Source organism: Aphidius gifuensis, linkage group LG3, assembly GCF_014905175.1.
Source record: "Aphidius gifuensis isolate YNYX2018 linkage group LG3, ASM1490517v1, whole genome shotgun sequence".
Classification (NCBI taxonomy): domain Eukaryota; kingdom Metazoa; phylum Arthropoda; class Insecta; order Hymenoptera; family Braconidae; genus Aphidius; species Aphidius gifuensis.
Window position 1 is genome coordinate 19,653,814 of NC_057790.1, and position 21,859 is coordinate 19,675,672.

Here is a 21,859-nt window from a genome sequence, read left to right on the forward strand (position 1 = left end):
TTATTCAATAATCAATTATAAAATAAAAAAAATAATAATACGTATAAAAAAAAGGCATTAATAAATTATTTTATTCATAGGCTAAATCAAGTTGTTGGGAGCAACATCCATTAAAATTTATATTTAATTCAATATTTGTGTCATGGTGATGAATTCCCAAGTATGGTAATTGATATTTTCGTGAGGAACTAATATTTTCATCAAAATTAACGCATAGTACCAAATAGTTTTCACGTTTTTTTGTTATTTTCGATGCTTTTTTAAAAAATTTAGGAGTTACACCTGTGTTTATAATCGACAACCACATCATCCAAGGTGATCTTTTAAGTACTTCTATGACTGAAGAATTAGTAATTTTATTACTGTATGGTAAACGTAATTTCTCCAAATTTTTGAGTAATTTGATTGAAGAATCGGTGATGTGCTGGTTAGAACCGTGAAGATAGAGATATCTTAAAGATCTCATCCTTGTAATTGTTTGTATACCAACATCGGTTACATATGTTGATACTATATTCATTAAATATAAACGTGGCATGCTATTGGCAAAAGTGTATAAAACATCATCTGTAATTTCGTAATCTAACAAAGAAAGAATCCTTAGATCCTCAAAATCGATGATCTGAGCAAGATAAATATTAGAGGAATAATCTTCGATAAATCGATCTATCTTAGCATTTTTTATAAGTTCAAATGAACTTCTGGTTAAACATATGCCAGTAATTTCAATTTTTTGTAAATTTTTAAGTTGAGAAATTATCTGTAACATAAATTGATTTATAAGTAAGAAGAAAATAATATTTTTTATTTATGTAATATATATATATTAAATGAAACTTACAACAGTGAATGATTCTGGGAGTATATATTGTGATCTGTATGATCCATTCCAATATGCCAGAGTAAGTTCACTCAAAGTATCTGCAACGTCTTTCAATGAGTCGAGTACAGTCATAGGTATACCAAGAGTATTTTGAAATATCATTTTCAATATTTTTAGTTTAGGCATACGTGAAAATGCATTGCTTAATTCCTCATTTTCAATAAATTTAAATCTCAAACGAAGTTTTACGACGTTTGGACAAGATTTATTAACAAAAGGCACTATGTCGGAATTATCATAGCCTACCAAGTCTAATTCTGTTAAATAAAGACCACAATTATCAAGTAGCGATTTTAAAAAACTTAATCCATTAATTTTTTTGAATCGATCAAAAATATTTTGATAGCTACGATATTTCCAATGAGAAAATTTAACTGTTTTGACTTTACGCCAAGTATGATGAAGGGCTCTATACCATTGTTTGCATACTAAAAAATTAATAAATTAAAAATATATTATATAATGTAGATTACTAAATAATTTTTTTAGTTAAATAATTGATGTGTTAAAAAATATCATACCTAGTGCAATTTTTGGTCTTTCATATATTGGAATATACATGAATATTTCAGCCAGGCAATTATCATTAAAACGTTTATCTATTATAAGATACTGATAATTGATCTAAAAAGAATAATCAATATTTATGTTTAATAAAAATTCAATATTTAATTTACAAGTATGTTGATAATAATTTTTTTTTAGACTTACCTTATGCTTTTTGTTTAAGATATGTCTTGAAATTTGATTTGTAACATTTTCAGGTGTCTTTTTCAAGTTTACTTCCAACTCTGAATCACTTAATATTTTAAACTCAGTCATAATAAAAATTAACAAGGATAAAGTCTATTCGGTTTAATACTAAAACTACACTTTATATTATTCTAAAACACACTCTTAACTTTAACTCTTAAACACTTTTTATTTTTATAAAGCTACTTAATTAATTTGAATTACCTCTGTATGTATCCTACGCAGTGTTCAGCTGTCCTATCAACATTCAACTGACAACTTTGAAAGCACGTTGACTGTTTTTTCACCTGTTTTTACCAAAATTACCTGCAGGTACTGAAAAGCTCTAAGCGCCACGGTGCGGCTTAGACAGAACCAATATAATTTATTAATAATATAATTAATAATTAATAAAATAATAATAACAAAGTTTCAAGTCTTCCCAACATTTTTATTACTATATACTTATTTTATTTTTAAAATAAATAATTTCAACAATTTAACATTGTTTATATTGTGAATGAATTTTGTCATCTTTCACAAATCCTACTGTTCGTTTTTCTTGTCATTTTCTTCTCGACTAACTAGATTAAAATATGCACCACGTTTTTTAATAAGTTCATCATGTGTTCCCATCTGGTTAAGCAAAAAAATAAATAAATTAGACAATAAATTATAATTAATAATATAATATTCAATAATATAATAATATAATACTCACTTCAGCAATTGATCCACGTTGTAAAACAACAATAATATCAGCTGATTTAATGGTACTTAATCTGTGAGCAATAACAAGAACTGTTCTTCCTTTTGTTGCATTATCAAGTGCTGTTTGTACAATTCTTTCACTCTCATAATCCAAGGCACTTGTTGCTTCATCAAGAATTAAAATAGATGGTTTTTTTAATAATGCTCTAGCAATAGCAACACGTTGTTTTTGACCACCAGATAATTGTGCACCTCTTTCACCAACTAGAGTATCATAACCATCTGGGAATTTTGTTATAAATTCATGGGCATTTGCATTTTTAGCAACTTCAATAACTTCTTCATCTGTAGCATCTAAACAACCATATCTAATATTTTCCATAATACTCGTTGAAAATAAAATTGGCTCTTGATCAATATAACCCATAAGTTTACCTCTTAAATCACTTGAATTTATTGTTTTAATATCAACACCATCAATTTTTATTGTTCCACTAGTAACATCATACATTCTTTCTAATAATGCAGCAACAGTTGATTTACCATTACCACTTGATCCAACAATTGCAACAGTTTTACCAGCTGGTATATTTAAATTAAAATTTGAAAGAACAGAATAATCTGGTCTTGTTGGATAACTAAAATTAACATTATCAAATGATATATTACTTGATAATGATTTATTGACAACTGGCTCACCATAAATCATCATTGGTGATGGATTCATTTCTAAATAATCAAATACTCTTGCACCAGCACTAGCACCTTTAATATAAGTACCAAAAAGTAATGACATTGATGTTAATGAACGTTGAATTGTTTGTGTTGCCATTAAAAATGCCATAAGATCACCAAATGATACTTGTCCACTTGATAACAAATGCCCACCAAAATATAATGTTGATAGTAGTATACTATTTAAGAATAAATTTGTACCAGCTTGAAAAAATCCAATACCAAGACCTAATTTTTCATAAAGCATTGCTGATTTTTCAATTTCTTCTGAATATTTTTCAATTTCATTATTTTCAGCTGCGAAAGCTCGTACTGTGCGAATATTTTGTATTGCTTCTTCACAAACAGCTGTTGATTTACCAATTTGTTCTTGTGCTTCTGCTGATAATTTACGTAAACTACGACCAACAATACTACCAATAAAAACAACAGTTGGCATACATAATACCATAAGACCAGTTAATTGTGGTGATATTATTATCATTGATACAACACAACCAACTAATTGTGTACAACTACGTAAACCTTGTGATATTAGAGTTTTAAATGAACTTTTAAATTCTTGTATGTCACTTGTTAAACGACTTATTATTTCACCTGAACGATTTTTATCAAAAAATTCAATGTCTTGATGTAATATTGATTTAAATAAATCTTGACGTAATTTCATTGCTACTCTTTCTCCTACACATGACAGGGTGTATACATAAGTAAATGTAAAGAGTGCCTGGAAAGAAACAATTATAATTGAATATGTGTTTTAATTAAAGAAAAATAATTAATAAATAAAAATTATATCAGATTACATACTTGAATTACATACATGCGAGCTAATTTAAATGCTGGTAATGCTAGTTGTTGAAAAATACTAGTCATAAAATCACCATCACTTGCTTTTCCATCTTGTCTTACTTTTGTTATGACATTGACAATGTGACTGACACATTGGGGTATCCAAATATTTAATACTGCTACAATAAATGCACTCTAAATAATTTAATAAACAAATTGCATTAATTAACTAATTAAGATTATTCCAAGTAAAAATATAATTGAATACTTACAGTTATTGCTATTAACAAGTGACAAATATTTGGCAATATATATTGTATTAATTTTCTCCATTGAAAATCATTTAATTTTTTATTATGATCATGTATTATACTTAAATCATGATCATTTAAACTTTGACAATTTGCTTTTTTTAAATGAAGTTTTAAATAAAAACTTGTTGCTATTCCAAAACCAATTGATATATTATTTAGTTTAATTGGTTTATTTTCAATTAATTTATTTTTATTTATTATTAATTCTTGTTTTATTTTTTGTAATAAATTATCCTTTTTTTTTATAATATGCCGCCAAGGTATATCTCTGTAAATAACAATAATTTTTAGTTGATAAACATAAAATAAAAACAACAACAATGTCAATTGTTTTCAATGAAAATAAAAAAATAAAAAAATTATTGTTTTACCTTGTTGTGCCATTATTTCTAAATAAATTTCTTGAAGATGCAAATACCCTTAATAATGTCATTTTTTTTATTAAATAAATAATTGATTTATATTTATTTATATACTTGTTTGCAAAAGGTCATGTTTTGTAACCTAAAATGTATAACGTTTTAAAAAAACTGTCAGCCACAAAAAAAAATAATCATAATAAATTTTTAGCTTTTTAATGTTGGTATTGTATTGATTAAAGTTCAATCACTAATTATCACTAATTAATTAAAGATTATTTTAAATTTTGTATTAAATGTAATTCTTAATTTCAAAAGAAAATTGTTTATTATAAAATTATAAACATAAAAAAAATATTAAAAATGAAATTTATAAATATCCACATGTTGTTTTTAATTTATAAAAAAATTATTTTATTTTATTATTATTGTATATTTAATAATAAACAATTAATTATTTGGTTTATAAAAAAATTATTTATTTCCTTATATCGTTCAAGGCTATTTTTTTTTTTTATTCAAGTTATAAAAATATTTTATTTTTCCAACTAATGATAGCTATGATTAATTTTTATAAATACACTATTTTATTTATATATTCTAGATAATGTTGATCACTTTTTATTCATTTGTGTGAAAGTCATCATCGTTAAAAGTTCAATCCAGCAATGAATAAAATTATTTTATTATTATTTTTGATAACTTTAATTTTTATAAAAGAAAAAAATCAAGTTGAATCTCGTTTTGTAAGTATAAAACAATTACTTTCTAAACTATAAATTATTTTATTTATAAAAACATTTAATATTATTGTTTAACAATAGATTGATGACACTGATTTTGATAAAGATTGTTTGATGAATGAAATAAACAATAGAGTTAATAACAATTGTATCATGGAATTAAAAAAAAAAGCATCTTGCAGAAAAAACGAAGGACATACAAATTTCTGTTTAAATTTATCAAAAGACGAAGCAGAAAAATGTGGTGTTAAATATAAAATAAAAATTACTGAATTTTTAGACTCAGTTAGTATTTTTTTTTATGTCAATTTTCTAATTTAAATATTTAATTGTTTAATTTTTAATTTGTAGATAAACTGGCGAGGCCCAAAATATAACGATGATTTCGAGGCAATCAAGTGTGAAGAAATTATGAATATAATTTATAATGATTACAATGCAACAGTTTATGAAATTAATAATAATCTTGATAAATCATTAAATAGCACACTTGAATATTTTGATCAATGCATGAATAAAAATGTGCCAAATATTATACTTTTAAACAATAATGAAACGCAATTTGGAAATTTTTATTCCAATTAATTATCCAACAAAAAATTACTCAGTTTTTTTTACAACAGATAACATCTGTTTAACTGATTCAAATGATAAAATTATTTGTGTTAATAATTTAACATATGTAAAAGAAAAATAATAAACAAATGATAAAAAATATTAATAAAAAATAGATTAGTTTTCTTGATTTTTGATAGCTCATTAGTTTCTTTGAGATAAGTATATGATATTATCAATTGTTTTTTGATGTAAGTTACTTAAAAATGGCATGATTTTTTTATCACCAACAATACTCATGAATTTTCCTAAAGTTTCAATGCCACTATTTCTAACATAAACTCTACGATCGTCCAATAAACCTATTAATGATTGAGTATAAATTCTCAATAAATTATTATTCAAACTTGTTGCTGGAGTTGTTGTTAAACATCTTGAAATAAATCCAGCTATTTCACTTTTTATTGATGCATTCCAATTATTGTTCAATGCCATAACGACAATTTCCAAAATACTATCAATATTCATTGATTGATAAATAGCATCAGCTGTTTCACGTAAAATAGCAACAATACATGGTTCTTGCATTCTGAATTTATTAAAAACAACCGAAAGGCAATTAGCAGAGTGAATTTGAAATCTTTGTCTCAAACCATTTGCCAATCCAATCACGCATTTTGCAGCAAGAATTATAAGTTCGTAGTTATAACCTTCATTGGATATTATATTATTTAAAGATCCAATAATATAAAAATAGACTCCACTTTCTAATTTTTTATGTTTTTCTGTTAAATCTTTAAGATATAACAAGGCAGTTTTTTGAATAGGAAATGAATATGTTAACAGTTTTATATGAAAATCAGGTGGTAGCTTCGATAGAATATTGACTGGATCAATCAAATCATATGGATCAATTACATCAACAATTTCAACAGGTTTAGTGTGTTCTTGATAGCTTTTATCAGAAGGTGATACTTTATAATTTTCAACAGAAGTACCTGGACTATTTTCATCAGAAATATTATTATGAATCTTGACAACACTGTCAACTTGAGAATCTTTATTATCTTGATTATTTTCACTTGTGTTATCTTGTTTATTTTCACTTGTATTATCTTGTTTATTTTCACTTGTATCATCTTGATTATGTTCACTTGTATCATCTTGATTATTTTCACTTGTATTATCTTGATTATCATCGTTTAAAATGTCCTGATGATTCTCATAATTATTTTGAATATTTTTATCAACAACTTCTTCATCAACTTCATACATTAAGTCTTGATCATCACCATTATTATTGTTATTATTATCATGTTGTACTATCGAATTTTTCGATTTTGTATTTTGAGATGAACGAACATAATCCGTATTATCCAATTTTAATAATTCATCAACCAATTCAACCATCATATGATTATCCATCATATTCAGACAGTCTATTACTGCAGAACCAAACAAACGATACAATTCAACTGTCAACTCAATAGCTTTCCAACGAATTGATTCATCTTGATTTTCTAAAAACTCTGGCAATTTTTCTATCACGACACTTGAGTTTATTATTATTGTATCAAATTGTTGAAGAGCTATTGTAAGTGTACTGATACAACAAGCAACAATTTGAAGATCATCTGACTCTGATCCAATTAAAAGTTCATTTTCAACAATTTCATATTGTCCAATTTTTATAAACGACAATAAAAGTTCAATTGATAAATTTTTAATTTCATCATTTGGTATTGTAAAACACTTGATTACTTCTGGAACAACTTCATTGACAATTTCTTTAGCACATGATGCTTTTTCTACAAAGAGCAAAGCAGCTTCTAGGCCTTTTTTCTTGGTTGCTTCATGATTTTCAGTAACAAAATTTTTTATTAAATTTATAAATTCTTGCCAAACTGGTGATTCTTCATTATTAATGTTATTAAATAGCTTAATGCAATTAATAAATCCACGAAAACGAACAACATGTGTCTGTAAATTAAAAAAAAAAACATTAATAAATAAATAAATAAAATAAATAAATATTAATATAATAAATATTACAAATTACCTCGTAAAGACAAAAATATTTGATGTGTTTAACGTCCATAATTTCCATCTCCATTTTATTCTGAAATTTATAAATAAAAACAAAATTGTCATTGTTATTTTTATTATTTTTTTATTGTTAATATTGTATATTATTGGTTAAGTATTAATAACAATAGAAAATATTTAATTGCATGTGTTAATTACCTTTAAATTTGTCTCAGTGTATAATGTATATTTAGCTAGATCAAGAAGACAATTAATTAATTTAAATTCAACCAGAATTAATTAACTCAATGATTAATTTTAATAATTAATATATGTCATTTGTCTCAACAATTTAGAACAACACACAAAGCAACAGGCATATGTACTAATTATTATGATTATGAATATAATTATGATTATGATTGTTATCAGTTTTTTTTTTTTTTTTATTCAAATAACGGTGGTATTATATTTAAATCAGGGCATTGACATGACTGCAACTAAAAATCGTAGAGGATAAAAAATAATTAGGGAACATTAATTAGGATTTATTGGAGTTTATATTTTTTTCATACATAATAAAGTAATATGTTAAATTTATATTTTATTATTTTTTTTTTCATTAGGTTATATAGAGCATATAAAGCGGCCATTTTAATATTGGGGGAACGAGAGAGCGCGGCGATATAGCACTTGATGACTCGGGGGGGCCCCACTCAAGCCAGTTGTGTTCGAGAATCGGAGGCCGGTGGTTGTGCGTATTCGGTGTCGTAGCTTTTTTTTACTCCAATTTTATATTATTTTATTTTGATAAATATTAATTAAAATATTAAATTTGCGCATCGTTTGATGAGTTTTTATTTTTTTTTTAATAATTAAAGTAGTTTAAGTAATTAAATTTGTTAAAATAAGATAGTGTCGGTTTTGAAAAAAAAAAAAAAATGAGTAAAAATTGTTAATTTAATTGTTAATAAATTTACATTAATTTTAGTGATATAAATAAATAAAAAGTGAAGTAGATTCATTATTATTAATTGTTTATTAGTGATGTGGAATAGTTTTATTGATAGACTTGGATTTGCATTTGGATTTTTCGCGAATTTGGACTTGAATTGTAATGGCGTCTAATTGGAGATTTTGGCATGTAATGGCGATTGCTCCAAAAGAATTATAATGGTGTTTGCTCCGAAAGTTCAAGGTAAGAAATTATTTTCATTATTTTAATATTTTTTTCAATAATTTTCACTGTTTTTCGTTCAAAATTTTGTGAAATTTATTTTTAGCACGATATTTATGTCAAGTTTTTTCTTTTTTTTATATTTATCAATTTTATTTATTTTATATATAATTTTTTTTATTCGTCCCTTACGGACATCTTGCAATAATTATTTTTTTTAAATTATTTATAACTGTCGGTAACAAAAAAGATTATTAACAAATATTATGACAAATTCGAGACGACGCAATTTATGATACAAAATTTTACTCAAATTTACTCATTTTTTTTAAAATAAAATTTAATCTTGCTTCAGATTATTAATTAATTAAATGAAAAATGTAATAAATTTTAATTTTTTTTTTTTATTTTTTTTTTATTAACGCATTTTCATTTTTTTTAATATTTTAAAAAACTTTCATTAATTAAATAAACAATAATTTACATAAATTATTTTTTATACTTATTTTAATATAAAAATATTGTTGCTATTTTTTTTCATTTAATATTTATTTTTTTTTTTTCATTTACAAACGTATGATTCGCGCGGATTTTTTGAATTCGAAAAAAAATTCCAACGGACAATTCTAAAAATCGCAGTCAGCGCCATCTGTCTATAGAAAATCAAAGTAAATGAACTTTTCAGCGAGTTTGCGCTTCTTGTAAATTTTTATGATCCACGTTTATGCTATAGAATGTTTATGTTTACAAAATATAATTATTATTGTTATTTTATTGACAACTGATGACAACAAATATATCTGTCAACGTAAATTGTTGTTTTTATTAAAACAATGATTTTTCAATTAAAATATAAATAATGTAAACAATTGTTTTTAATTATTCGCGTTAAATGAATTGATAATTAAAAAAAATCATTCATAATGGTGTGGAAATCAACAGTGATAACAGCCTCGGATCGTATATTTCCAGGTTTAGTTTATCATGATAGAGAAAAACAATTTTGGGATACCGGTAATTATTAAACAAACTAAATGAAAAATTAAATTTATTATTAAAATAAAATAAAATAGAGCCAAATTTACAATTTAATTGTTCTTAATTTTATCAGGTAATCTTATTAAATCTAGTCTACCACTGCAAATGGCACTTTATTTTAATGTTTGGCTATTTCCAATTTGGTTTTCTGTCATTCTTCTTGGCATTGATGCACAGGTATTGTTTAAAAAAAAAAAACATATACATATATATAAAATACTTGGCTATTTTTTATTTAAAAATAAATAATTTTTAATAATAATTTTACAGTACTACAGTCTGTCTAGTGTCTACAAATTTGTTATAATTGCAACCTACCTGACAATAAGTATTTTAGAATGCATAAGACTTTATTTTGGCTATTTAGGAAATTTAGCTGAAAAAGTAAGAAAATTAATTCGTTAAATAAATAATGCTTAATTTTATAATAAAAAAAACTTTCTTTTTAGATACCAGAATTAGCAAGTTTTTGGTTAATATCAACATTAATACAATTTCCATTATTAATGTTTATATTTTTGGATAGTAATATGTTACCATATTTTCTTGAAAGATTGGCAACTGGAATGATGATAAGTCTTGTTACAATTGAAATAATAACTGGTACAGTTGCATTAAAAAATATTGCAACACATCATTCAAGAAGATTTTATATGGCTCAGCTTTATGGTATTGACAATAAATTTAAATCGATACAGTAAAATTAATACAATTAATTTCATTATTAAAATTGTGTAGAAAAAATTCATGTAAATAATTATAAAAGTGAAAAAAGCGTTTAAAAGTTAAAGTACAAGATGTTGCTAGTGAATGTGTAATACTGGTCCTAAATTATGTGTTCTCATAAAACGATGAAGATTTAATATAATTCTTCTTATTCCTTCAGAATATATTTCCATTAACATAAGTGTTGTTTCTTCTCTACCTCCAATACCATTTGCAAGATGTAAAAGTAACTCTGAACGTTGAAGAACATTTCGTGATAATAACTATTAAAAAAAGAAAAAACTATTTTATTTATTTCTTTTTTTATAATTAATTTTTAATTAGTACATTGAAGAGTTGAGTTGCCATAAAACCATGATATGGTTCTAGTGATTCCCTGTAAGCATCTTTTATTGTTGGAAATAATTCTTCTGGTGGATCACCCATTTCATGTGCCTCAACAATTCTTGAAAATATCAATTGAATCATTCGTAATTCCCTTAAAGATAAAATAACAAAAACAAAATTATTTTTCATTTAAAGAAATAATATTTTTCATTTTAAAAACCTCGCAAGCCAAAGTATTGATTCAATCACAAATTTATTTTTATTATGACTTTTTTTTTCTACTAATATCATATCTTGAAGTGTTGAATATTTTTCCTCATTAGATTTAAATTTTGATGTTAATTTCTGAAATTATAATATTGTTTTTAATTTATGGTTAAGATTTTTTTTTTTTACTCATCACTTACTTCAATATTAGTATGCATATCATATTTTATTGCTGTAAAAACTTTTCCAAATCTGTCTAGAAAAAAAAAATAATAATAATAATAGAAGTACAGATAAATTTTATCTCGTGATTTTTCATGTCAACGTTTGAATAGCTTTTTTTTTTAAAATATTTTTGTCAAGTTATATTAATCGATATGTCTTACCAATCATTTTTAATGCTGCACGTGATGCATTGAGAAATTGTTCAGTATTGATTTTACAATCAGTTATTTCAGGAAATGTTATTAAAAGTGGTAACAATTCGTTATCATCATACAATGATGTTTGGATATTGGCATGATCTTCTGTTGACATTTTCCCCAAGATTATTAAACATTTAATTGGGTTTTTGTTTTTTTTTTTTCTTTTTATGAGCTGAAGTTGGCTATTGTGTTTGCTTTTTTTTTTGGAACACTTAAAATTTTGGAACACTTCCAAGACGATAAAATTGTCTTCACAATTGTCTTCAAATATAAATTTCATGGTAATTTTTTACACTTGAAATCACTAGCTGTCTTGATAAAAAATTTCATTATTAAATTAAAATGACTAGCTTCTTTTTTATTTTATTATTGTTTATTATTTTTTACGATACATGTGTATTGTCGTTTATATATTTTTATAATAGCTTAAATATATTTAGAATTCGGAATGCTACATGTTATTAAAATAATTTTAGTGAAATAATACTGAATCAGCTGTCAATATGATGATTTATTTTAATAATTGACTAGCACTCGTCAATAATAATTTATAAAGCTAGAATTTATTTTTAACTTTATCGGCATTTATTTAATTTGATTTTAATTATTTTTAATAATAATTTTTTGGTTTTAGGCATTCTTAAATTATTGACCAGTATTTTTTTCTTTTTTTTTTTCATTTGTGCAGTAAATAACACATGCTTACAATAAAAAAAAAAAATTAAATTTTTTAAATAAATAATTATCTATATAAAAATAGATGCACTGAGTTTTTTTTTTTTTTTTTTTAATTAAATAATAATATAAGCAGTGGGGTTTTTTTCACTGTTATTGACAATAAAGTCAGGTACATATATCTAATTTTTTTTTTTCAAAAATAATTCATATAATATTTTTGAAAAATAAATAAATAAAAAAAAAATATTCTAAATATATCAATTTTCCTGGATCATTATTTTTTGATTATATAATTTTTTTTTTCAATAATTATTTGCTGCATAAATGCAATTTAAAAGCGAAAGAATTTATAAATTTTTTTTTTTTATCGAGTATAATATATTGTAAAAAAAAAAATAGTTTTTTAAATCGTGTATATATTTTGCAAAGGCAATCATCATCATGAGATAGATTAAATAATATCTTACTTTAAAATGATTGATGAATAAAAGTTGATTAATTTCAAAAGGCAGTTGGAAGTGGATGTTTAAGTATATTTCCTACTGAATCTTCAGCAAAAATAGTCAATGGTACAAGACAATATTGTGGTGGAAGTGGAACAAGTGCTTCTAATGGTGGTCTTGTACCAGGAAATTGACGTGAATTAACAACCATACCACCAGATGATTCACGAAGTTCCATAACACGTATACCATAACGTGAACGTACAACATTTCTAAATCATTATTATTATTATTATTATTATATAAATGAACAATAATAATTAATTAAATATCTAATTAAATTTACCTTTTTCCATCATATTGAATTTCTTGATTATCTCTAATTCGTATATTGTCATTTCGACAATTAAACCAACGATGATAAGCAAGTATTGCTGAACAAGATGGTCCCCAAAATGTTCTATCAGATTCTTTATTATTATTATTATTATTATTATTTTCAATGGTTGTTAAACTTCTTGTAAATGATCTATTTAATTCTGGACTTGCTGGTGCTGATAATCTTTCATTATGTCTATTTTTATCAACACAAGTTAATGATCTTGATGTTTCAGATAATAATCTTCCTCTTTTACCAATAATATTTGATGATGCTTTAACAGTAACAGTAACACTTAATGGTCGTGTTAATGATATTGTTGTATGTTGTGGATCTCTTTTAATTGGATTTCTATTAGCATCAATACCACTACCACCAATAAATACTCTATCAACATAATCAAAACCACGTCCCATTATTCCTTCTTTAGTATGACCAAGATCAAATGTATGACCAAGTTCATGTAATACTGATCCTAATGTTGTTGCTAAACAACCACCATGTGTACCACGATAATTACTATCATCCATTAAATAATCAGTATCAATAATTGTTGTATCAAGAAATTTATCAATAACTTGACCAAGACATGTTGGCCATGTGTGTAAACATGCTGATCCAAATAATGCTAAACCACCACCACCAAGTGCAGCATGTCCTTGGGTTCTTGATAATGTTGATTCATAAGTTTTTTGATTTGATGAACCTTTGTATCTTGTACATGATAAAAATGCCATATATTTTCTATCACGTGATGCTAATGGACCAGTCATTAATTCACGTCCAATAAATTCCCATAATTCACGTTGACTCATTTCACGTGCTTTATCAACATGTAAAACACTATGTAATACTAAACATTCAGGACCATCAATATCACGTTCAAGTTGAAATGTTTTTCTACCATGTCCAGATTCACGTAATTTTTCAGCAGTTAAACATTGTAATAATCTAGCACCAATACCAATTCTTGTTGCAGCACTTTCTGGTGATTTATCTTGATTTTTTGGTCCTTGAAAATAACCATCATGTCCAGCACATATAACATATACTGGTGTAACACGTTGACGTGTTATACGTGGTTCATGAATTAATGTTAAACGACGTTTAATACCACCAGCTTCTAGCTCAAGTTTATTTTGTCCTTTTATTAAATCAACTAATATACGAAATTCACCAGATATTATTGGCCATTCTGTTGGTTTATTTTTTTTATCACGTATATTTATATATGAACATAAAGATGGTGCTTTACCACGTATTAATACTATACTGTGATTTATTATTTCACCATCTGTTAAATTTGATATTATTATTGTTTCATTATTGTTTTTGTTGTTGTTATTTGATAAAATTGAATGACGACGATGATTGTCATTCAATCCTGAATCTGCAAGTACCTATAAAAATTAAATTATTAATTTTTTTGCATTTTAAATTAATTTTAAAATAGTAAATATAAACCTTGAAATTCATTATCCCTGAGATGTTTTTTTTTAGTTTATAAAAAAATAGCAAGAGATTTTTGGAAGACCTTGAAGTCAATTTATAATTTATTTGACTTTATTGTTCACTCGAGAGTTGAGATACATTTTCTCCACTATTTTATTCTACTTTTTAACTTTATTATTTTGACATATAATTTATAACTTTGGGGATTACTTTGTAAATATATTTTTTAATATTTATTTTTCATGTCTAACCAAGAATATTTATTGTTCCACTACTACTAAATAAACTTTTTCTACTTTGCCCTTTGCCATTGAAGAAAATGAAATATTCTATATTATATTTGTTCGGGAGGTGGCTCGAACTATCGTCGAGACTAAAAACTAAACACGTCTAAATACTCCTATTTTTCTTAATTTTTTATAATCATTATATCAATTAAATTTGAGCATTTCAATCTTTATTAATTAACGTAAATAAATTAATATTTAATTTTCTTTTCCACGTAGAATAAATTTATTCTTCGAAACTAGTTTAATAATTTAAATATCCAATAATTGATTATTTTTTTTGTCTGAACATTACAAACTGTGACTACTTAAAATTCAGCCTTATGCTTTTTTATTTTTAAATGCAACATATTCTTAGAAAAATGATAAAAAAAATATAGTCAATAGTTTAAAAAAAAATTTTAAATATATTTTAGTAATTGTGTTAAATGTCTAATTGAAAAAATAATAATTATATTGACTTACCATTTTGATGCAAGTATTTTTGATTGATATACGAAAAAAAAAAAACAAATTAAATTACGACTATGGAAGGTTTTGATCACCACCAGCCGGCTTCGAACATGCGGAGTTACTGTGCTTCCAATAAAATCATTGTACTTTATGAAATTGTTGGAAAAGCGCATGCGGTCGCAATGAGGAACCTTGTGACGCACCTAGTCACTATGAGGGTGTTAAAAACTACCCCTCATAATATTAAAAAAACTTATCTGCACCTTCAAGTGTCCTTATTCATCGATATGCCAAATCGGCCAGCGAACTTTTTTACTTTTTATCTCTTCTACAAACTTATTCACATTATTATCACGTTTTTCAAAGTCTCAATCGATAAACCAAATAACGCAAAATTGCCTGCAGTAAATCGAGATATTACCCCGATAAATATCAAGATTAAAAAACAAATTCTTTATCCACAAAAAAAAACAACAGTTTTTTTAAAATAATATTTGTATTATTTTATTTTTACATTGCAATTTTTTTCCTTCATTATTTTGATAAACTAAAATTATTATTTAACAGTCAGGAGTATAAATTTTTAACGGTATAGATTTGAAAAATTTATTTGAATAGAAAAAAATATAATAAATATAAATCTAACAGTGAGTTATTTATTTATTATCATTTTTTTTGTTATATATATTTTTTTTTTTGCTTTACCAAATGTTTTTTGTTTCGGCTTTGCACCGTTATGTCGATCATTAGACGAGGTAATATAATAGATAATGTTTGTATTATGTTTGGGAATAATATTTGAATGGGCATTAGCCTTAATGACATTTGGATTTTTGCCAGCGGCTTCAATAACACCCAACATTGGCGATGAATACAAGTTGGACCGTTTAATATAATTAAAATTATTTTTTTAGATTTTTCATATTAAAAAATACACAAATCATTAAATTCTTCACTAATTTTTTTTAACATGTTAATCATAACTTTAATTTATTATTTAAAATTTTTTTTAAATAAAAAATTAAAAATTTTAAATAAAATAAATATATTATCTATAGTTGTTGTAAATCTAAAACTTTTTTTTTTTATTATTTCTTTTTACAAGGATGTCAAGGTCAATTGTCAATAGGTTGCGTGAATTTACTGTGTAATTTTTTTTCTTTTTTTATTACCATTTTAGAGGGAGGTACAGAGCTAGGTACGAAATATTTTATTTCGATTCAACTTGGCTATAATAATAATGTATTTATATATTTGTTTTAAAAATTTTTTAAACATTTATAATATTAACTTTTTTTGTTATTTCTATTACGATTATGAACTTGTTCATAATAAAAATTAACTACCAATTTATTTTGGAGTAATAAATAAATTACAAGGGTGGTTGTAAAAAAAAATTCACATAACTTAATTTGACAGAAACTAGAGACATAGAAAATTGATTATTATTATGATAATAATTATTAACTTGTATTTTTTTTATATATATATATTTAAAATATTAACGCGGATTTATATAATGGGCCATTATAATTGAATAACTGATGAAGAGAAATTTAAAAAAAAAAACGTTAATATAAATTTAAAATTTAAATAATCAAAATAATGATAAATAATAATTCATTTGACAAATAAATTATACCATTAGTAAATGAAAATAAAAAAAAATAATTAAGAATCGAAATCACGATATTTTGCAGTGATAGTAGGCCAACTTTCAAGATGACAATTTTATCTTGTTGTAATGTTAAAACCCAAGTAAGTTAACATTGGGAAATTTTTATTTTATGCAGTAATATATAATAAACCATTCAAAATACAAAATTTTTCATTTATTAACTAATTATTATGAATAATAAATTTTTTTTTTCATCTTACATTATTTAAACCACATAAAAAAAAAAAAAAGAAATTATATAAAAATTATGGGGGACTCTTATTTTATATTTTTTTAATAGAAATAAAAAAATTATTAAAAAAAAAAAAAAAAAAAAATTAGATCGTGAGAACAGTGAAATCGAACATTGAAAATTGCATTGGCATCATTTTCTTATTTTTTCTTATTAACATTAATATAATTTACCTAACTTATAGAAGCCAAACTTATCCAAGATAACGAGACATAACACACTAACTGACTGACTGATTGTCCTCGATACATTAACCATTTATTTATTTATATTTTTATTATTTATTTATTATTATTTATATTTAAACAGGTCGACACACATATATATTTAAACTTTGTATATATATTTTTCTATTTAATTATGATAAATATATAAAACTTTTTATCAATCAAATTTTGCAAATAATTTGGAAAAGCTCAAAACAATTTTTAAAAATACATAACAATATTGACAATATAATATTAATATAAAATTTTCATAAAAGAACTTTTAATACAAATTTTTCAATTCAATATACATTGTATGTTTTTTTTTTTTTTTGTATTCAATAGAAAATGTATTCCTACAATTTAATAAGAAAAAGAAAATGAAAAAAGGGATGTATTGAATTGTGCGATATCGGTTAATATTTTTCATTGAAGGGATAGTTGCAGATGGTTTTGATGATACATCTATTTGTATATATAAAGTTATTATTTTATTTATTTATTTATTTCATCTTGTATGGACGACGACGTGTTGTCAGGATGATGGGAGGATTTTTCTCGGTCGTAGTACGTTAAACTCTTTGCGAAGAAACGATCTCGAGGTTAGCGACCGTGAAAGTACTCGTTGCAAGTGGGACGGGATATTTTTTATTTTATTTTTTCTTTTATTTATTTATTTATTTATATATATATATATATATATATATTATTTTATTTTTTTTTTTTCAAAATCGTTGCGACGATTGCGTGCGCCCACAATTGGCCTACATTTGTGAGGTCGATGCACGGAAGAAAATAAAAAAAACTACTTATTTTATTTGCTTGCCACTATATACACATATATATATGTATAAATATATGCATATATAATATTTACATAGAATAAGAGACATCAAAAACTAGATCATTCATTTTTTTTATGTATATTTTTTTATTTTTTTTTTAATTTCATTATTTATTCAAGGCAAAAAAGAAAAAAAAAATGAGAATAAATTAATTGATATTGGTTAATTAATTTACTTGGAAAATTTAAAACCTTATTTTCACTCTCTTTGTATTTATAGACCTTTTGATTATCCGTACATATATGTTGTGAAAAAGAAGACAAGTGAGGAAAGTGCAATTCCTATATAAACACACAATTTCCTGATCTCTTTTTCTCTATACCTTCAATCTATTTATTTTTCTCTCTCTAAATTGTTTTTTTTTTTTTTTATTCTATTTTTATTTTTTATTTCTTCTTCGCTTTTTCCACATTGCATTTCACTTTTGTCTACATTCGTTACCTTGATATACTTATTTACAACTTTTTTTTTTAATTCATCGCTTTTATCTTCTAACATTCATTTGTAAAAGAGTGAAAAATAAATTTGCAAAAGAAGAATTCATTTTAATTTCTATATTAAAATTGGAATATAAATAATATTTAAATAATTATTAATGGGATTAAAAAATACAAAATTTTTTATTCATATTTATTTTGTATATATCAATTGACAAGTAGTAGAAAAAATAAATTTGATAGAGAGAAAAAAAAATTAAATGTATCATTGATAAGGTGAAATGTTTACTCATTTAAATTTATTTTATTATTGTTAATTATATATTAGTTTATTACTGCAGTAAGTCGGTCGATTATGATTAAATATATATAAAATAAATAATAAAAAAATTGTTTATTTTGTGTTCCACTTGCAGCACTTTCATAACAGAAAAACGAGGAAAGGAAATTAAGAAAGGACATAAGTGAATTGTGTCTTTGCAAATTAAAAATAAAAATATAAGAAAATTTAAATGACAATATGAAGAAGCTTTCTTCTGCAGTTTAATTTAACTATCGATCTTGCAATTAATTTTGTGTCTAAATATATTTTTATACAAACATATTTCTGGACTATTAAATATATACACTGTGGTTTTGTGTGAAAACGAGGACAATTTGCTTTGACTATATTTTGAACAAGTTTCTAATAATCGTGTTTCACATTTAATCAAAGTTTTCTCAACTCATTTTCATCATTATTATCTATAAAAATATTCACAATCTTTTTTTTAACAAAATAAAAGATTTTTTTTTTTGAAATAATAATAAAAAGTATATTTATGTGTTTAAAAGGTGGTAATTTTTTTGTCATAATAATATTAAATTTTTACAAAGTGAAAGCTAAGGAAAGCGGTTATTAAATTTTGGAGATATCTGAAAAATTAAATTTGACTCATCTTGAGCATTAAATGCTTCAGGAAAAAAAAAACTAACGATAAAGAAAAAAATTAAAGAAAAAAAAAAAAAAAAAAATTTATGAGACATAATTGAATGATTAAAATTAAATAAATATAAACACGTTGTGAGAGTCGATTGAAGTTGGTGTGCAACAGATAGTGAGAATTAATATTAATAAAAAAAAAAAATTGTGAAGCAGGAGAGTGAAGTGAATCACGTTTGCGAGAGTAGGCCAATGCCAGTGTCAGCCTCGGTAGTATCTCGACAAACTTGATCATGAAAAAAAAAAAATTTATATATACATATATTTTGTTTAATAAATTTGTAAAATATAATTAAATAACTAGAACTCATGCTTAATTATACTGTCTAATAAATATTCAAAAATTAAAATTCGTTAGATATTTACAATTTTAATTTAAAAAAAATCTTTTTTTTTCTCTTTTTTTTAAAAATATCTTTTGGTTAAATAATAATAATATTTATTAACAAGTTTATTTTATTTAATTGTGTCAGTGATTAATACATTTGATGCATATTTGTCTACGATCTTGGATTTAATGTGGATCAATGCCATCAACGTGTATAAATTAAAATAAAAATATGCAATTGATGACATTGTTTAACACAAGCTGTATACTTAATGGGTATTTTAAAATTATTTATAATATTTATATATACTATTTTTTTTTTCCTTAAATTTATACATAATTTTATGAAATTTTTTTTATTGAATTAAATAATGACTACTAACCTAGACACGATAAAATTTATCTAGTTCATTGTCACAATGCATAATAGAATAATTTTATGCTTCCATAAATGACTTTTTAATTCTTTCGATTAAGATCAATATTATATTCTTGATGCTTAAAGTTTTTTTTTTTTTTTACAATAATTAATTTAAGCAACAATTAGCTCGAGTTTAAAAATATTATTTAAAAATTAATACTCAATTTTAACAAGCTACAAAATTAATTAAATCAAATAACATATAATTTTGATTTTAATATTTATACCCGAAAATTAATTTCGATTTTATGTTAGATAAATAAATATAAATAAATAAAGATTGAAAAGAGTGAAAAAAATCTAATAATAACATGAGGAAAATATTTTGGTGCTTATGATGGTGGATGAAAGTAAAACTTGACGCATGAATAATAACATCGTGGCCTTGAATACATTACTTTGACCGGAATGGCGCAATAAAGTGGAATTAAACATCACAGGTATATATCGACAACGTCAATATTTGATACCTGGTGATATTTGATTTATCATATATCATAGAAATTCCTGTTTAATTATACGTAGACTTCCGCGAAAAAAAAATTATCAAAACACACTTGTGACATAACGCAATGTCAATAATAAAATTTCAAAAACCATAATATAAATACATAAAATAACTCTGAAAATAAATAAACAAATAAATAAGTAAAATTTATATTTTATTTTCATATTTTTATATCTTTAAAAATTTAATTAAAATAATTATATAATCGCCAACTGACTTGTTTGTTTGTTTATTTATTTTTTATTTTTTTTGCAAACAATGATATAATATTGTTTATGACACTTGTGATATTATCGTAAAAATAATTAATTTAATTCAAGTCAATTTTTATTTACACATTTGATTTATATGACATTTTTTTAATTACTAAAAATAATTAATTAATTTTTTTTTTTTTTATCGAGATATATTATTGTGCATATCAGACATTATTCGGGTCAATGAAAATCTCTTGTACTGTCCAAATCATGATTACCCACTAACTTATCTCGATATCTTTATAGAAAAAAAATAAAATGCTGGAGTTTTTTTTATTTTTTTTTAAATTTTTTTGGCAGATATTTCGACTGACTGACGAAAAAAAAAAAATAATAATAATGAATTATTATTATTTATTAGCTTTAAAATTGAGATAAATATTTTTTTATCAACAAAAATTTTGCAAGATGTTGATCAGCCTTGAAAAAAAATAAAATCGGTCAATAACATTATTTGAAATTATTTTTTGTTTATTTTTTTAAATTTGTTTTAATGGTTTTTATATTAAAATAATAATAGATGC

At 23.7% G+C, this 21,859-nt stretch overlaps 6 protein-coding genes across 8 annotated transcripts; 1 reads left to right on the top strand and 5 right to left on the bottom strand.

Moving 5' to 3' along the window:
• Nucleotides 1-70: 70 nt before the first annotated feature.
• Nucleotides 71-1,784, bottom strand: LOC122851009. The gene is made up of 4 exons (XM_044150055.1): nt 1,595-1,784; nt 1,405-1,507; nt 842-1,311; nt 71-760 (listed from the first exon to the last, which is right to left on the bottom strand). The coding sequence occupies exons 1-4, from the start codon at nt 1,703-1,705 to the stop codon at nt 71-73; spliced, it is 1,374 nt and encodes a 457-aa protein (XP_044005990.1). The 5' UTR covers nt 1,706-1,784.
• A 275-nt stretch (nt 1,785-2,059) lies between these two features.
• LOC122852536 (mitochondrial potassium channel ATP-binding subunit) lies at nt 2,060-4,675 on the bottom strand. The gene is made up of 5 exons (XM_044152404.1): nt 4,539-4,675; nt 4,126-4,435; nt 3,872-4,048; nt 2,337-3,788; nt 2,060-2,251 (listed from the first exon to the last, which is right to left on the bottom strand). Exons 1-5 carry the CDS (start codon nt 4,598-4,600, stop codon nt 2,162-2,164), a joined length of 2,091 nt encoding a protein of 696 aa, XP_044008339.1. The 5' UTR covers nt 4,601-4,675; the 3' UTR covers nt 2,060-2,161.
• A 160-nt stretch (nt 4,676-4,835) lies between these two features.
• On the bottom strand, nt 4,836-8,217 carry LOC122852537 (protein mini spindles-like). The gene is made up of 3 exons (XM_044152405.1): nt 8,069-8,217; nt 7,884-7,943; nt 4,836-7,804 (listed from the first exon to the last, which is right to left on the bottom strand). Exons 2-3 carry the CDS (start codon nt 7,935-7,937, stop codon nt 6,029-6,031), a joined length of 1,830 nt encoding a protein of 609 aa, XP_044008340.1. The 5' UTR covers nt 7,938-7,943; nt 8,069-8,217; the 3' UTR covers nt 4,836-6,028.
• A 1,565-nt stretch (nt 8,218-9,782) lies between these two features.
• On the top strand, nt 9,783-10,884 carry LOC122852539 (transmembrane protein 17B-like). Its single transcript, XM_044152409.1, has 4 exons — nt 9,783-10,040; nt 10,138-10,241; nt 10,335-10,448; nt 10,514-10,884. Exons 1-4 carry the CDS (start codon nt 9,950-9,952, stop codon nt 10,763-10,765), a joined length of 561 nt encoding a protein of 186 aa, XP_044008344.1. The 5' UTR covers nt 9,783-9,949; the 3' UTR covers nt 10,766-10,884.
• Nucleotides 10,772-11,945, bottom strand: LOC122852538. Of its 2 annotated transcripts, none has more exons than XM_044152406.1 (5): nt 11,711-11,945; nt 11,525-11,580; nt 11,338-11,462; nt 11,118-11,268; nt 10,772-11,053 (listed from the first exon to the last, which is right to left on the bottom strand). In XM_044152406.1, the coding sequence occupies exons 1-5, from the start codon at nt 11,859-11,861 to the stop codon at nt 10,868-10,870; spliced, it is 669 nt and encodes a 222-aa protein (XP_044008341.1). In that variant the 5' UTR covers nt 11,862-11,945; the 3' UTR covers nt 10,772-10,867. The 2 variants fall into 2 exon arrangements, with proteins under 2 accessions (XP_044008341.1, XP_044008343.1); XM_044152408.1 differs by having other exon boundaries at nt 10,897-11,072.
• Nucleotides 11,946-12,103: 158 nt separating this feature from the next.
• Nucleotides 12,104-15,700, bottom strand: LOC122852540 (putative zinc metalloproteinase YIL108W). 2 transcript variants are annotated; one of them, XM_044152411.1, is made up of 3 exons: nt 15,454-15,700; nt 13,217-14,649; nt 12,104-13,142 (listed from the first exon to the last, which is right to left on the bottom strand). In XM_044152411.1, the coding sequence occupies exons 1-3, from the start codon at nt 15,454-15,456 to the stop codon at nt 12,929-12,931; spliced, it is 1,650 nt and encodes a 549-aa protein (XP_044008346.1). In that variant the 5' UTR covers nt 15,457-15,700; the 3' UTR covers nt 12,104-12,928. The 2 variants fall into 2 exon arrangements, with proteins under 2 accessions (XP_044008346.1, XP_044008345.1); XM_044152410.1 differs by lacking the exon at nt 15,454-15,700 and adding an exon at nt 14,714-15,076.
• Nucleotides 15,701-21,859: the final 6,159 nt, after the last annotated feature.

Coding starts and splice junctions, on each gene's coding strand:
- LOC122851009 (XM_044150055.1), bottom strand. CDS start 1,705: ATGACTGAGTTTAAAATATTAAGTGATTCAGAGTTGGAAGTAAACTTG. Junction 1,312..1,404: donor AAGACCAAAAATTGCACTAG/GTATGATATTTT, acceptor TTAATTTTTTAG/TATGCAAACAATGGTATAGA. Junction 761..841: donor TCCCAGAATCATTCACTGTT/GTAAGTTTCATT, acceptor TTTATGTTACAG/ATAATTTCTCAACTTAAAAA.
- LOC122852536 (XM_044152404.1), bottom strand. CDS start 4,600: ATGACATTATTAAGGGTATTTGCATCTTCAAGAAATTTATTTAGAAAT. Junction 4,436..4,538: donor AGAAATAATGGCACAACAAG/GTAAAACAATAA, acceptor TGTTATTTACAG/AGATATACCTTGGCGGCATA. Junction 3,789..3,871: donor CTCGCATGTATGTAATTCAA/GTATGTAATCTG, acceptor GTTTCTTTCCAG/GCACTCTTTACATTTACTTA.
- LOC122852537 (XM_044152405.1), bottom strand. CDS start 7,937: ATGGAGATGGAAATTATGGACGTTAAACACATCAAATATTTTTGTCTT. Junction 7,805..7,883: donor AATATTTTTGTCTTTACGAG/GTAATTTGTAAT, acceptor TTTAATTTACAG/ACACATGTTGTTCGTTTTCG.
- LOC122852539 (XM_044152409.1), top strand. CDS start 9,950: ATGGTGTGGAAATCAACAGTGATAACAGCCTCGGATCGTATATTTCCA. Junction 10,041..10,137: donor AAAACAATTTTGGGATACCG/GTAATTATTAAA, acceptor TAATTTTATCAG/GTAATCTTATTAAATCTAGT. Junction 10,242..10,334: donor TTCTTGGCATTGATGCACAG/GTATTGTTTAAA, acceptor ATAATTTTACAG/TACTACAGTCTGTCTAGTGT.
- LOC122852538 (XM_044152406.1), bottom strand. CDS start 11,861: ATGTCAACAGAAGATCATGCCAATATCCAAACATCATTGTATGATGAT. Junction 11,269..11,337: donor TCAATACTTTGGCTTGCGAG/GTTTTTAAAATG, acceptor TTTATCTTTAAG/GGAATTACGAATGATTCAAT. Junction 11,054..11,117: donor TGGCAACTCAACTCTTCAAT/GTACTAATTAAA, acceptor TTTTTTTAATAG/TTATTATCACGAAATGTTCT.
- LOC122852540 (XM_044152410.1), bottom strand. Junction 13,143..13,216: donor ATTCAATATGATGGAAAAAG/GTAAATTTAATT, acceptor ATAATGATTTAG/AAATGTTGTACGTTCACGTT.